A 16,055-nucleotide genomic window follows, 5' to 3' on the forward strand; every position below is an offset into this window, starting at 1 on the left:
CATACTTAAGGCCTGGTCCGTTATCCCTGGGCCGGTCATCAGAGGTGAAGGGCTGGGCCTCAGGGGGCTCTCCCTCCTGGGTAGGGCTGGAGGAGGAGGGGGGTACTGGGGTAGATGGGGTGGGAGGATGGTCTCCTGCTGGGTCTGGAGAATCCACATCGTTCAGCTCACCCTGCTTACGCACCTCCAACAGCTGAGGAGAGAGAGTAATAATACCTAGAAACAGAAAGACTAATAGCTGGGAAACATCTGGAAAACGATAATAAAAGGCATATCAAATAAATTAGGAATTTATTTTTTAAATTATTTATAAACTTATCAATGCCAGAAAATAAGGAATTCCTGATTAGTCAGGTAAAAAACACATTACTGGTATATACCCTCACATTGCTGGTACAGTATACAGCCTCACATTGCTGGTATACAATACACTGAGTGTACAAAACATCAGGAACACCTTGCTAATATTGAGTTGCGCACCCCATACCCCCCACCCCCCTTTGCCCTCAAAACAGCCTCGATTAATTGGGACATGGTCTCTACAAGGTGTTGAAAGTGTTCCACAGGGATGTTGGCCCATGTTGACTCCAATGCTTCCCACAGTTGTGTCAAGTTGGCTGGATGTCCTTTGGGTGGTGGACCCTTCTTGATACACACAGGAAACTGTTGAGCGTGAAAAACCCAGCAGCGTTGCAGTTCTTGACACAAACCGGTGCGCCTGGCACTTACTACCATACCCCGTTCAAAGACACATCTTCACCCTCTGAATGACACACACACAATCCATGGCTCAATTGTCTCAAGGCTTAAATATCGTTCTTTAACCTGTCTCCTCCCCTTCATCTACACTGATTGAAGTGCATTTAACAAGTGACATCAATAAGGGATCATAGCTTTCACCTGGTCAGTCTATGTCATGGAAAGAGCAGGTGTTCTTAATGTTTTGTACACTCAGTGTATAGTCAAAACACTGCATGGATACAACATCGAGAAATATCCTAGTGTACAGTACATATACTCAAAACACTGCATGGATACAACATCGGTAAACATCCTGGTGTGCAGTACCTACACTCAAAACACTGCATTGATATAATATTGAGAAACTGTTTTCATTAGAATACGGTACAGATATTATACAAAACACTGCATAAACAGAATATTGAAACTGGTTGCTATGGTTACCTGCACCACCTCTGTGGTCATTTCCTGTTTGCTGAACCTATAGATGATGACGTGGGCGGAGACTCCGGCCACACACAGCATTCTGCTCGCTGGGCACCACGACAAAGTCTGGATGGCAAAGGGATCCTCATCCACTATCTCTGTGCTCGGCTTCTCCTCCTTACTGCCTTTTAGAGCCTTCTCAAACACCTTGGCAGTCTTCAGCTTGTACAGTACTTGGAGCATTACTAGGACAGAGGAACGGAGACAATGGGGGTGGCAGTTAGTCTAGTGTGGTGTGGTTAAAGTAACTGAAAGGGTCGCTGTTTCAAATCCCAGAGCAAACTATGTGAAAAATCTGTCCATGTGCCCTTGAGCAATGCACTTAACCTTAATTGTTCCTGTAAGTCGCTCTGGATAAGAGCATCTGCTAAATGAATAAAATGTCATGTTAACATATATTATAATGAACTATGAGCATTGATCTACAGGTATCATTGGCTCTACATACTGTATACAAATGAAGTACATTTCTTCACAAAAGGGACGAACCGTTGTGGTATTCTTATTTCATCCAATTATATATGGAAGGAATCAAATTAAAAAAGCATACTCACTTGCAGAAGCATCCCAAAACTTGATTGATCCGTCAGCATGTCTGTTCATTGCAAAGAAGGAAAATGGATCAGCTGTGTTGGTAAACTCCTATGGTAAATACAGTGCCTTCGGGAACCATTGGCAGCGTTGCTGCACAGCTACTTTCAGGTCTCTCCAGAGATGTTCGATCGGGTTCAAGTCTGGGCTATGGCTGGGCCACTCAAGGACATTTAGCCACTCCTGTGTTGTCTTGGCTGTGTGCTTAGGGTTGTTGTCCTGTTGTGGACCTTTGCCCCAGTCTGTGGTCCTGAGTGCTCTGGATCAGGTTTTCATCAAGGATCTCTCTGTACTTTGCTCCATTCACCTTTGCATCAATCCTGACCAGTCTCCCAGTCCCTGCCGCTTCATCATAGGGATGGTGCCAGGTTTCCTCCAGATGTGATGCTTGGCATTCAGGCCAAAGTATTCAACCTTGGTTTCATCAGACCAGAGAATCTTGTTTCTCATGGTCTGAGAGTCTATAGGTGCCTTTTGGCAAACTCCAAGCGGGCTGTCATGTGCCTTTTGCAGAGGATTGGCTTCCATCTGGTCACTTTACAATTGTTTACATTTATTTTACCTTTATTTAACCAGGCAAGTAAGTTAAGAACAAATTCTTATTTTCAATGACAGCCTAGGAACAGTGGGTTAACTGCCTGTTCAGGGGCAGAATGACAGATTTGTACCTTGTCAGCTCGGGGGTTTGAACTTGCAACCTTCTGGTTACTAGTCCAACGCTCTAACCACTAGGCCACCCTGCCGCGCCGCCCCCAATAAAGGCCTGATTGGTGGCGTGCTGCAGAGATGGTTGTCCTTCTGGATAGTGGAACTCTAGAGCTCTGTCAGAATGACCATCAGGTTCTTGGTCACCTCCCTGACCAAGGCTCTTCTCCTCAGATTGCTCAGTTTGCCAGGGTAGTCAGTTCTAGGAAGATAATTGGTAGTTCCAAACTTCTTCCATTTAAGAATGATGGAGGCCACAGTGTTCTTGGGGGCCTTCAATGTTGCAGAAATGTTTTTGTACCCTTCCCCAGATCTGTGCCTTGACAATCCCGTCTTGGAGCTCTACGGACAATTCCGTCGACCTCATGGCTTGGTTTTTGTTCTGACATGCACGGTCAACTGTCAACAACCTTATATAGACAGGGGCATGCTTTCCAAATCCTATCTAATCAATTGAATGTAACACAGGTGGACTCCAATCAAGTTGTAGGATGATCAATGGAAACAGGATGCACCTGAGCCTAATTTTAAGTCTCATAGCAAAGGGTCTACTTATGGAAATAAGGTATCTGTTCTTTAATTTTAATATATTTGCTAAAATCTCTAAAAACCTGTTTTCGCTTTGTCATTATGGGGCATTGTGTGTAGATTGCTGAGGATTTCTTTTTTGTTTAATCCATTTTAGAATAAGGCTGTAACGTAGCAAAATGTGGAAAAAGTCAAGGGGTCCGAATACATTCCGAAGGCACTGTACACAATTGTAATACAGTTTGTTAGGTAAATGTTGTGCACACTTCTAAATACTTTTACGTATAGAAGTGCATTATACAATCTCTATAGTTGTGTTTCAGCCCTCAGGTGTTCGGTAGGTACTCACCCAGTGACGATGATCTCGGGGTAGCTCAGTGTGCCTTGGCCCCAGTTACCACCACTTATAGGCCATTCCTGGAAATACAAAAAAATGCCTTTACTACACAACAATAACCGTGTGACCATATAGATACAACCAAAATATAGAACTACTTACTCTAGAACAGTTTTTTTACCTTCTTACTGTAACCCTGTCTCTTTTGCCGGGAGCCCACAGAGTAAAGTGCAGGTATGAGTTCAGGAGGGCAGTCAGCAAAGTACGCCACGCACGTCACTGGAGACTCGTGGATCGACAGAGGGTACGGGTTCTCAAATATTGGGTACCTGTCAATCAAAAAGGGGAAAAAGCTGTGGTTGTAAGACCCAGATTCAGAAGACGACTTTATTGTCTAACGTACGCGGATGCCCAATAGAAACTTGTGCTTTTATTCCAATCCCTCTACCCTACTACTGAAGTCAGCTAACAGCAGGACATTGTTCCATGTATTGTGCCAGCATTAGTAAGCATAATGTCACTACAAGACTCACCCAATTTGTTCAAGGTCGATGACAACTAAATCCTTTTCCAAGAGGACAACTACAGCATAAGGCTCCTGGAAATCTGTGATGAAGCAGCAAAAAACAACAACATTCAACTGTCTTGATAAAAAAAATGTAAAATCCTTACGACAGTGTTCGATATGGAAGCATAAACTGCCAAAATGTATCACTATCCAATTTGTATTTCAAACTTAATTTCCCATTAGGATATGGTGCTTCCGTAACAGTGCTATACTACTGTAACTTCCCATTAGGATATGGTGCTTCCGTAACAGTGCTATAATACTGTAACTTACCATTAGGATATGGTGCTTCCGTAACAGTGCTATACTACTGTAACTTACCATTAGGATATGGTGCTTCCGTAACAGTGCTATAATACTGTAACTTACCATTAGGATATGGTGTTTCCGTAACAGTGCTATACTACTGTAACTTACCATTAGGATATGGTGTTTCCGTAACAGTGCTATACTACTGTAACTTACCATTAGGATATGGTGTTTCCGTAACAGTGCTATACTACTGTAACTTACCATTAGGATATGGTGCTTCCGTAACAGTGCTATAATACTGTAACTTACCATTAGGATATGGTGCTTCCGTAACAGTGCTATACTACTGTAACTTACCATTAGGATATGGTGCTTCCGTAACAGTGCTATAATACTGTAACTTACCATTAGGATATGGTGCTTCCGTAACAGTGCTATACTACTGTAACTTACCATTAGGATATGGTGCTTCCGTAACAGTGCTATACTACTGTAACTTACCATTAGGATATGGTGTTTCCGTAACAGTGCTATAATACTGTAACTTCCCATTAGGATATGGTGCTTCCGTAACAGTGCTATAATACTGTAACTTACCATTAGGATATGGTGTTTCGCAGAGCGTGAGGAAGTCTACGATGGGATAGTCCATCTCCAGGACAGCAGTACTCTTCCCATGCATCACCGTCAGACAGGACCTCCTGCACCCCGTGTCATAGGACAGGCCTCCAGACATGACCACGAAGGCGTCCCTGGATATGAAATAAAGACATTCATTCAATAAATGACCTAGACAGATCACATGGTCAAGCCTTTATGGATGATTGTTTACTAGGACAAACAATCACTCACCCAGCTCTAGTCGTTTTATACTCCACTTTGAGGATAGGTTTACATGGTTCTGGCTTCTTTCCATCCTTGGGCTGCTTACCTGGGAGGGAATTTTGCAGAGAAAAAAACCTAAATTTTCTGTACGATGATAAATACAACTGTACTAAGCACATGTGATTAAAAGCACACGTTAACATATTGTACCCATAGCCTATTATCTGACTGATTTGGGCATGCTTTCGTATGTTGTGCTGTTTCCATCCATCTTTGTCTTCCTGAGGCCATTGTTGTCTGCGTGTGCATCAGAACCTACCGTGTGGTGTGATGGTGATTGTAGGCTTGGCGGGGACACGTACGTTCCATGTGGTCAGAGTTCCATCTGAGTGGCTGCAGGTGAACTGTTTTCCCTCATGGTGCCAGGCTACTGAGTGGATGGCCTGGAGGAGGGGAGGATACTAAGGGTTGACACGGGTCTTCTGGCAGGAATGGGAGTGAAGTTCTAGAGTCAAGTGCAAAACAGAACGGGACAGGATCGACAGTCCACAGGAATGGGCAGCAGTACACAAATAATTCTGAACTGAGTATTTTTTTGGGGGGGGTAGAAATGTGTAATGTGTATAGGATTTCATAAAAATAAAACACACTGTGTGTAGGCCTATTATAGTTCATTAAAATCTATTTGAAAAAATATGGTCATTCCTCCCCTTCCGTTGGCTCACTCTCGCTCCAGTTGTAGCCAGTCACTACTTTACAGATGCCAACGTACGTCAGTGAATGATGATTCCTTCAAGAGAGGAATTGCAATGTCTTGTTGCAGCCAAGGACCCATCAATAACATTAAAGCCAATAAAAAGAAAGAGCAATGTTGTAACAAAATATATTAGAGTTGTCTTTGGCATGAAGGAACTGGGTACGCGGCAACGGTTTAATCAAATAACAACCGGAGATCGGGACACGCGCCCTGAAGCGGCATAGCTAGCTGTTCTACAACAAACAACGTTACCGTTTAGGCCTAGATGTTCCTTCAAAATGCACTCGAAGACAGTACCAGTTAAAAGTTTGAACACACCTACTCACAGGGGTTTTTCTTTATTTTTACTATTTTCTACATTGTAGAATAACAGTAGTAACACATATGGAATCACGTAGTAACCAAAAAAAGTGTTAAATCAAAATATATTTTAGAATTTAGATTCTTCACCCTTTGCCTCGATGACAGCTTTGCACACTCTTGGCATTCTCTCAACCAGCTTCATGAGGTAGTCACCTGGAATGCATTTCAATTAACAGGTGTGCCTTGTTAAAAGTTAATTTGTGGAATTTCTTTCCTTCTTAATGCATTTGGGCCAATCAGTTGTGTTGTGACAAGGTAGGGGTGGTGTACGGAAGATAGCCCTATTTGGTGAAAGACTAAGTCCATATTATGGCAAGAACAGCTCAAGAGAAATGACAGTCCATCATTACTATAAGACATGAAGTTCAGTCAATCCGGAAAATTCTAAGAACTTTGAAAGTTTCTTCAAGTGCAGATTAGCAAAGAGAAACGACAGTCCATCATTACTTTAAGACATGAAGGTCAGTCAATCTGGAAAACTTGTGCAGTCTCAAAAACAATCAAACGCTATGATGAAACTGGCTCTCATGAGGACCGCCACAGGAATAGAAGACCCAGAGTCACCTTTGCTGCAGAGGACAAGTTCGTTAGAGTTAACAATCTCAGAAATTGCAGCCAAAATAAATGCCTCACAGAGTTCAAGTAACAAACACATCTCAACATCAACTGTTCAGAGGAGACTGCGTGAATCAGGCCTTCATGGTCGATTTACTGCAAAGAAACCACACTAATAAGAAGAAGATACTTGCTTGGGCCAAGAAACATGAGCAATGGACATTAGACTGGTGGAAATCTTTTCTTTAGTCTGATGAGTCCAAATTTGAGATTTTTGGATCCAACCGCTGTGTCTTTGTGAGACGCAGAGTAGGTGAACGAATGATCTCCACATGTGTGGTTCCCACCGTGAAGCATGGAGGAGGAGGTGTGATGGTGCTTTGCTGGTGGCACTGCACACTTAACCAGAATGGCTACAACAGCATTCTGCAGCGATCCGCCATCCCATCTGGTTTGCGCTTAGTGGGACTATCATTTGTTTTTCAACAAGACACCTCCAGGCTGCATCAGATGACCTGGACTCCACAATCACATGACCTCAGAGTGAAGGAAAAGTGAAGGACCGCAGAGCGAAGAAAAAGCAGCCAACAAGTGCTCAGCATATCTGGGAACTCCTTCAATAATGTTGGAAAACCATTCCAGGTGAAGCTAGTTGAGAAAATACCAAGCATGTGCAAAGCTGTCATCAAGTCAAAGGGTGGCTACTTCGAAGAATCTCAAATATATTTTGATTTGTTTAACACTGTTTTGGTTACTACATGATTCCATGTGTTATTTCATAGTTTTGTCTTCTATTATTCTAGAAATCTAGAAAATAGTAAAAAATAAAGAAAAACCCTTGAATGAGTAGGTGTGTCCAAACATTTGACTGGTACTGTACACAATTACACATGTCCATATCATGAGTTCATCTGCCTCTGAGTAAGTAGAAGAGGCCTGCCTTCATTGCCAAAATCTGGTAATGTTGTTGTTATCAGCTGTGTGTTCGGGGCAGGCTACTGTCTGGTGATTAGTGAGCAGCAGCCAAACAGAGCAGTTGCTATGGTTACTCACATGCAGAGCGGGGGACAGAGACGAGCAGCTAACGGAAGAAGTTATTTCTGCACGTAAAAATCAGCACAGGAGGGGAGTGATTTTTATTGGGACAGGACAGTACGGGAAAAATGCTGACAGGACAAGACCGATTTGAATTTTCATTCCCGTGTCAACCTGTAGTCCTTTAGCGGATACACAGAGAGAAGAAAAAACACAGTGTGTACTGAGTGGATAGCCTGGAACATAAAGATACACAGAGCAGAGAGAAGAATAAACACAGTGTGTACTGAGTGGATAGCCTGGAGGATAAAGATACACAGAGCAGAGAGAAGAATAAACACAGTGTGTACTGAGTGGATAGCCTGGAGGGTAAAGATACACAGAGAGAAGAAGAAACACAGTGTGTACTGAGTGGATAGCCTGGAGGATAAAGATACACAGAGAGAAGAAGAAACACAGTGTGTACTGAGTGGATAGCCTGGAGGATAAAGATACACAGAGAGAAGAAGAAACACAGTGTGTACTGAGTGGATAGCCTGGAGGATAAAGATACACAGAGAGAAGAAGAAACACAGTGTGTACTGAGTGGATAGCCTGGAGGATAAAGATACACAAAGAGAAGAAGAAACACAGTGTGTACTGAGTGGATAGCCTGGAGGATAAAGATACACAGAGCAGAGAGAAGAAGAAACACAGTGTGTACTGAGTGGATAGCCTGGAGGATAAAGATACACAAAGAGAAGAAGAAACACAGTGTGTACTGAGTGGATAGCCTGGAACATAAAGATACACAGAGCAGAGAGAAGAAGAAACACAGTGTGTATTGAGTGGATAGCCTGGAGGATAAAGATACACAGAGAGAAGAAGAAACACAGTGTGTACTGAGTGGATAGCCTGGAGGATAAAGATACACAGAGAGAAGAAGAAACACAGTGTGTACTGAGTGGATAGCCTGGAGGATAAAGATACACAGAGAGAAGTAGAAACACAGTGTGTACTGAGTGGATAGCCTGGAGGATAAAGATACACAGAGAGAAGAAGAAACACAGTGTGTAGTGAGTGGATAGCCTGGAGGGTAAAGATACACATAGCAGAGAGAAGAAGAAACACAGTGTGTACTGAGTGGATAGCCTGGAGGATAAAGATACACAGAGAGAAGTAGAAACACAGTGTGTACTGAGTGGATAGCCTGGAACATAAAGATACACAGAGCAGAGAGAAGAAGAAACACAGTGTGTACTGAGTGGATAGCCTGGAGGGTAAAGATACACAGAGCAGAGAGAAGAAGAAACACAGTGTGTACTGAGTGGATAGCCTGGAGGATAAAGATACACAGAGCAGAGAGAAGAATAAACACAGTGTGTATTGAGTGGATAGCCTGGAGGGTAAAGATACACAGAGAGAAGAAGAAACACAGTGTGTACTGAGTGGATAGCCTGGAGGATAAAGATACACAGAGAGAAGTAGAAACACAGTGTGTACTGAGTGGATAGCCTGGAGGATAAAGATACACAGAGAGAAGAAGAAACACAGTGTGTACTGAGTGGATAGCCTGGAGGATAAAGATACACAGAGAGAAGAAGAAACACAGTGTGTAGTGAGTGGATAGCCTGGAGGGTAAAGATACACAGAGAGAAGAAGAAACACAGTGTGTACTGAGTGGATAGCCTGGAGGATAAAGATACACAGAGAGAAGAAGAAACACAGTGTGTACTGAGTGGATAGCCTGGAGGGTAAAGATACACAGAGCAGAGAGAAGAAGAAACACAGTGTGTACTGAGTGGATAGCCTGGAGGATAAAGATACACAGAGCAGAGAGAAGAATAAACACAGTGTGTATTGAGTGGATAGCCTGGAGGGTAAAGATACACAGAGCAGAGAGAAGAAGAAACACAGTGTGTACTGAGTGGATAGCCTGGAGGATAAAGATACACAGAGAGAAGTAGAAACACAGTGTGTACTGAGTGGATAGCCTGGAGGATAAAGATACACAGAGCAGAGAGAAGAAGAAACACAGTGTGTATTGAGTGGATAGCCTGGAGGGTAAAGATACACAGAGCAGAGAGAAGAAGAAACACAGTGTGTACTGAGTGGATAGCCTGGAGGATAAAGATACACAGAGAGAAGAAGAAACACAGTGTGTACTGAGTGGATAGCCTGGAGGATAAAGATACACAAAGAGAAGAAGAAACACAGTGTGTACTGAGTGGATAGCCTGGAGGATAAAGATACACAAAGAGAAGAAGAAACACAGTGTGTACTGAGTGGATAGCCTGGAGGATAAAGATACACAGAGAGAAGAAGAAACACAGTGTGTATTGAGTGGATAGCCTGGAGGATAAAGATACACAGAGCAGAGAGAAGAAGAAACACAGTGTGTACTGAGTGGATAGCCTGGAGGATAAAGATACACAGAGAGAAGAAGAAACACAGTGTGTATTGAGTGGATAGCCTGGAGGATAAAGATACACAGAGCAGAGAGAAGAAGAAACACAGTGTGTACTGAGTGGATAGCCTGGAGGATAAAGATACACAGAGAGAAGAAGAAACACAGTGTGTACTGAGTGGATAGCCTGGAGGATAAAGATACACAAAGAGAAGAAGAAACACAGTGTGTACTGAGTGGATAGCCTGGAGGATAAAGATACACAGAGCAGAGAGAAGAAGAAACACAGTGTGTACTGAGTGGATAGCCTGGAGGATAAAGATACACAGAGAGAAGAAGAAACACAGTGTGTAGTGAGTGGATAGCCTGGAGGGTAAAGATACACAGAGAGAAGAAGAAACACAGTGTGTACTGAGTGGATAGCCTGGAGGGTAAAGATACACAGAGCAGAGAGAAGAAGAAACACAGTGTGTACTGAGTGGATAGCCTGGAGGGTAAAGATACACAGAGCAGAGAGAAGAAGAAACACAGTGTGTACTGAGTGGATAGCCTGGAGGATAAAGATACACAGAGCAGAGAGAAGAATAAACACAGTGTGTATTGAGTGGATAGCCTGGAGGGTAAAGATACACAGAGCAGAGAGAAGAAGAAACACAGTGTGTACTGAGTGGATAGCCTGGAGGATAAAGATACACAGAGAGAAGTAGAAACACAGTGTGTACTGAGTGGATAGCCTGGAGGATAAAGATACACAGAGCAGAGAGAAGAAGAAACACAGTGTGTATTGAGTGGATAGCCTGGAGGGTAAAGATACACAGAGCAGAGAGAAGAAGAAACACAGTGTGTACTGAGTGGATAGCCTGGAGGATAAAGATACACAAAGAGAAGAAGAAACACAGTGTGTACTGAGTGGATAGCCTGGAGGATAAAGATACACAGAGCAGAGAGAAGAAGAAACAGTGTGTACTGAGTGGATAGCCTGGAGGATAAAGATACACAGAGAGAAGAAGAAACACAGTGTGTATTGAGTGGATAGCCTGGAGGATAAAGATACACAGAGCAGAGAGAAGAAGAAACACAGTGTGTACTGAGTGGATAGCCTGGAGGATAAAGATACACAGAGAGAAGAAGAAACACAGTGTGTACTGAGTGGATAGCCTGGAGGATAAAGATACACAGAGCAGAGAGAAGAAGAAACACAGTGTGTACTGAGTGGATAGCCTGGAGGATAAAGATACACAGAGAGAAGAAGAAACACAGTGTGTACTGAGTGGATAGCCTGGAGGATAAAGATACACAGAGAGAAGAAGAAACAGTGTGTACTGAGTGGATAGCCTGGAGGATAAAGATACACAAAGAGAAGAAGAAACACAGTGTGTACTGAGTGGATAGCCTGGAACATAAAGATACACAGAGAGAAGAAGAAACAGTGTGTACTGAGTGGATAGCCTGGAGGATAAAGATACACAGAGAGAAGAAGAAACACAGTGTGTACTGAGTGGATAGCCTGGAGGATAAAGATACACAGAGAGAAGAAGAAACACAGTGTGTACTGAGTGGATAGCCTGGAGGATAAAGATACACAGAGAGAAGAAGAAACACAGTGTGTACTGAGTGGATAGCCTGGAGGATAAAGATACACAAAGAGAAGAAGAAACACAGTGTGTACTGAGTGGATAGCCTGGAGGGTAAAGATACACAGAGCAGAGAGAAGAAGAAACACAGTGTGTAGTGAGTGGATAGCCTGGAGGATAAAGATACACAGAGAGAAGAAGAAACACAGTGTGTACTGAGTGGATAGCCTGGAGGATAAAGATACACAAAGAGAAGAAGAAACACAGTGTGTACTGAGTGGATAGCCTGGAGGATAAAGATACACAGAGAGAAGAAGAAACACAGTGTGTACTGAGTGGATAGCCTGGAGGATAAAGATACACAAAGAGAAGAAGAAACACAGTGTGTACTGAGTGGATAGCCTGGAGGATAAAGATACACAGAGAGAAGAAGAAACACAGTGTGTACTGAGTGGATAGCCTGGAGGATAAAGATACACAGAGAGAAGAAGAAACACAGTGTGTACTGAGTGGATAGCCTGGAGGATAAAGATACACAAAGAGAAGAAGAAACACAGTGTGTACTGAGTGGATAACCTGGAGGATAAAGATACACAGAGAGAAGAAGAAACACAGTGTGTACTGAGTGGATAGCCTGGAGGATAAAGATACACAGAGAGAAGAAGAAACACAGTGTGTACTGAGTGGATAGCCTGGAGGATAAAGATACACAGAGAGAAGAAGAAACACAGTGTGTACTGAGTGGATAGCCTGGAGGATAAAGATACACAGAGCAGAGAGAAGAAGAAACACAGTGTGTACTGAGTGGATAGCCTGGAGGATAAAGATACACAGAGAGAAGAAGAAACACAGTGTGCACTGAGTGGATAGCCTGGAGGATAAAGATACACAGAGAGAAGAAGAAACACAGTGTGTAGTGTTGGCTGCTTCATAGTGGATCAGGAAACTCATAACAGCAAGTTGTGATGTGGATCTGAAGACTTTCAGACAAGGAGATCTCTTAACACATTATTTTTCCAACAGAGTGTTACATAATCAGTCTGAATCCACAATAATATCCATTGCTTACAAATGCATTGATACATTTCCAATGTATATGCTGAATTGCAATGTTTTGCAGTGAAGATTGATAGAGTCGTATGTCAAATCAGGAACATAATTGTTCACCGTGTATTTCATTTCTAAATGCAAGTCCCCCTCTCCCCAGTCAGTCCCCACAGGAACCAACAGCCACAGAAAGATGCCTTACCTCATCATGATTGTAGCGGTAGTCAGCTTTTTTGCATTTCAGATCCCACAACACCACGGTCCCACATTCAAATCCAATCAAAATCTGCCACAATAACAAGCAACATGATTATTTTCCTTTTTGAGAATTGGATTTTTAGAAGCAGGTTGTAAATAATCAGCAATGTTCTGAAGCTCTGGAATGAATGAATCATTGATTGATTGATGGTTCTTTGGAAAGTTCCTACCTTTCCCTCATCCATGGGGTTATCACTGATGTGGACCACAGGCCCAGGGTGTGACTTGGAGGACCTGAGGGGGAACGGGGAGATGGAGGAAACAGCCTCACTCTTAGCTTCTACCGTCTGTGTGAATCAAACAATGCAATATTCTTATGTTCTTAACTTCTTCTTCCTGGTTTCTATACCAACTTCCCACGGGCATAGCACACGGGCATAGCACACGGGCATAGCACACGGGCATAGCACAAGGGCATAGCACAGCAGAATAATAAACACAATTTTTGACAGACTTCTAACTAAGACATTGTACATTTTAGTCATTTAGCAGACGCTCTAATCCAGAGACACTTACAGTAGTGAGTCATTTAGCAGACGCTCTTATCCAGAGACACTTACAGTAGTGAGTCATTTAGCAGACTCTCTAATCCAGAGACACTTACAGTAGTGAGTCAGAGACTTATAGTAAGTAGTGAGTCATTTAGCAGACGCTCTAATCCAGAGTCACTTACAGTAGTGAGTCAGAGACTTACAGTAGTGAGCCATTTAGCAGACGCTCTAATCCAGAGTCACTTACAGTAGTGAGTCAGAGACTTACAGTAGTGAGCCATTTAGCAGACGCTCTAATCCAGAGACACTTACAGTAGTGAGTCAGAGACTTATAGTAAGTAGTGAGTCATTTAGCAGACGCTCTAATCCAGAGACACTTACCGTAGTGAGTCAGAGACTTATAGTAAGTAGTGAGTCATTTAGCAGACGCTCTTATCGGGAGACTTATAGTAAGTAGTGAGTCATTTAGCAGACGTTCTTATCGAGAGACTTATAGTAAGTAGTGAGTCATTTAGCAGACGCTCTAATCCAGAGACACTTACAGTAGTGAGTCATTTAGCAGAAGCTCTAATCCAGAGACACTTACAGTAGTGAGTCATTTAGCAGACGCTCTAATCCAGAGACACTTACAGTAGTGAGTCAGAGACTTACAGTAAGTAGTGAGTCATTTAGCAGACGCTCTAATCCAGAGACACTTACAGTAGTGAGTCATTTAGCAGACGCTCTAATCCAGAGACACTTACAGTAGTGAGTCAGAGACTTACAGTAGTGAGCCATTTAGCAGACGCTCTAATCCAGAGACACTTACAGTAGTGAGCCAGAGACTTACAGTAGTGAGTCATTTAGCAGACGCTCTAATCCAGAGACACTTACAGTAGTGAGTCAGAGACTTACAGTAGTGAGCCATTTAGCAGACGCTCTAATCCAGAGACACTTACAGTAGTGAGCCAGAGACTTACAGTAGTGAGCCATTTAGCAGACGCTCTAATCCAGAGACACTTACAGTAGTGAGCCAGAGACTTACAGTAGTGAGCCATTTAGCAGACGCTCTAATCCAGAGACACTTACAGTAGTGAGCCAGAGACTTACAGTAGTGAGCCATTTAGCAGACGCTCTAATCCAGAGACATTTACAGTAGTGAGTCAGAGACTTACAGTAGTGAGCCATTTAGCAGACGCTCTAATCCAGAGACACTTACAGTAGTGAGCCAGAGACTTACAGTAGTGAGCCATTTAGCAGACGCTCTAATCCAGAGACATTTACAGTAGTGAGTCATTTAGCAGACGCTCTAATCCAGAGACACTTACAGTAGTGAGTCATTTAGCAGACGCTCTAATCCAGAGACACTTACTGTAGTGAGTCATTTAGCAGACGCTCTAATCCAGAGACATTTACAGTAGTGAGTCATTTAGCAGACGCTCTAATCCAGAGACACTTACAGTAGTGAGTCATTTAGCAGACGCTCTAATCCAGAGACACTTACAGTAGTGAGTCATTTAGCAGACGCTCTAATCCAGAGATTTACAGTAGTGAGTCATTTAGCAGACGCTCTAATCCAGAGACACTTACAGTAGTGAGTCATTTAGCAGACGCTCTAATCCAGAGACACTTACAGTAGTGAGTCATTTAGCAGACGCTCTAATCCAGAGACTTTTACAGTAGTGAGTCATTTAGCAGACGCTCTAATCCAGAGACACTTACAGTAGTGAGTCATTTAGCAGACGCTCTAATCCAGAGTCACTTACAGTAGTGAGTCAGAGACTTACAGTAGGAACAGTAAAGGGGTATTATTTGGGATGTACACATACTGTAGAAACCCAAGCAGATATAAGGCAGACTCACAGTTCGATGGCTTTGTTCCACATAATGACGTAGCCTGACAGTGTGAAGGACTCCACGTTGACGATGTGGATGTTTCCTTTCTCTGTGCCGATGTACAGCCATTTACTCTGGAAGGGCAGGTGACAAAACGTGATCCTGTAGGGGCAAAAAGGGAGATGAATGAATCAATCAAGAGGTGCCTCTCAAATGACACCCTATTGTGTATATAGTGCATTACTTTTGACCAGGGACCATAAGGCTCTAGTCAAAATGTGGTGCACTACATTGGGAATAGGGTGCCATTTTGGATGCAGATCTGATGGTTATTTATTGTAACTTTTTTTTCTCTCAAGTATCCCTATTGAGACAGGGGCTCATTCCCCAATGGTGACCAGAGTTCAACCATTTTCTCACAAAAAGGAAAACATTCACATTACAAATAAAAACAAGAATAAAAAATAAGCACGAAGCACAATCTCAACACCACAATGAACCTCAACACAACACCACTGTTTACATTATCCCTACGTACCTCTCCCGATTGAATTTGAGAGTGTGCAGGATAGCTGGCTGCTTCTGCCTCAGGTTCCACAGGTGAACGCTGTCATCAGCTAAGGCACTCACCAGCGCCCCCTGTTGACGGGGGTTATAATAGGGTTATAAGACCTCGACACATGTAATACTATAAGAAACAGCAGTAAACATGGTAACAGGACAGGTCAGAGATGGGGTGGA

At 42.9% G+C, this 16,055-nt stretch overlaps 1 protein-coding gene across 4 annotated transcripts in view; it reads right to left on the reverse strand.

Moving 5' to 3' along the window:
* Nucleotides 1-16,055, reverse strand: part of stxbp5b (syntaxin binding protein 5b (tomosyn)) — a 53,355-nt gene that overhangs the window by 21,077 nt on the left and 16,223 nt on the right. For all 4 annotated transcript variants that reach the window (XM_021585333.3, XM_021585331.3, XM_021585328.3 and 1 more), the window contains exons 4-16: nucleotides 15,853-15,953; nucleotides 15,342-15,476; nucleotides 13,179-13,242; nucleotides 12,953-13,036; nucleotides 5,353-5,476; nucleotides 5,061-5,139; nucleotides 4,806-4,960; nucleotides 3,922-3,994; nucleotides 3,570-3,717; nucleotides 3,401-3,468; nucleotides 1,782-1,822; nucleotides 1,186-1,412; nucleotides 6-193 (exon numbers count right to left, since the gene is read on the reverse strand). In XM_021585333.3, coding sequence (XP_021441008.3) covers nucleotides 6-193; nucleotides 1,186-1,412; nucleotides 1,782-1,822; nucleotides 3,401-3,468; nucleotides 3,570-3,717; nucleotides 3,922-3,994; nucleotides 4,806-4,960; nucleotides 5,061-5,139; nucleotides 5,353-5,476; nucleotides 12,953-13,036; nucleotides 13,179-13,242; nucleotides 15,342-15,476; nucleotides 15,853-15,953 — 1,487 coding nt within the window. The remainder of the gene's footprint in view (nucleotides 1-5; nucleotides 194-1,185; nucleotides 1,413-1,781; nucleotides 1,823-3,400; nucleotides 3,469-3,569; nucleotides 3,718-3,921; nucleotides 3,995-4,805; nucleotides 4,961-5,060; nucleotides 5,140-5,352; nucleotides 5,477-12,952; nucleotides 13,037-13,178; nucleotides 13,243-15,341; nucleotides 15,477-15,852; nucleotides 15,954-16,055) is intronic.

The sequence above is a fragment of the Oncorhynchus mykiss genome, chromosome 25 (assembly GCF_057628025.1).
Source record: "Oncorhynchus mykiss isolate SJ-2025 chromosome 25, ASM5762802v1, whole genome shotgun sequence".
NCBI lineage: Eukaryota > Metazoa > Chordata > Actinopteri > Salmoniformes > Salmonidae > Oncorhynchus > Oncorhynchus mykiss.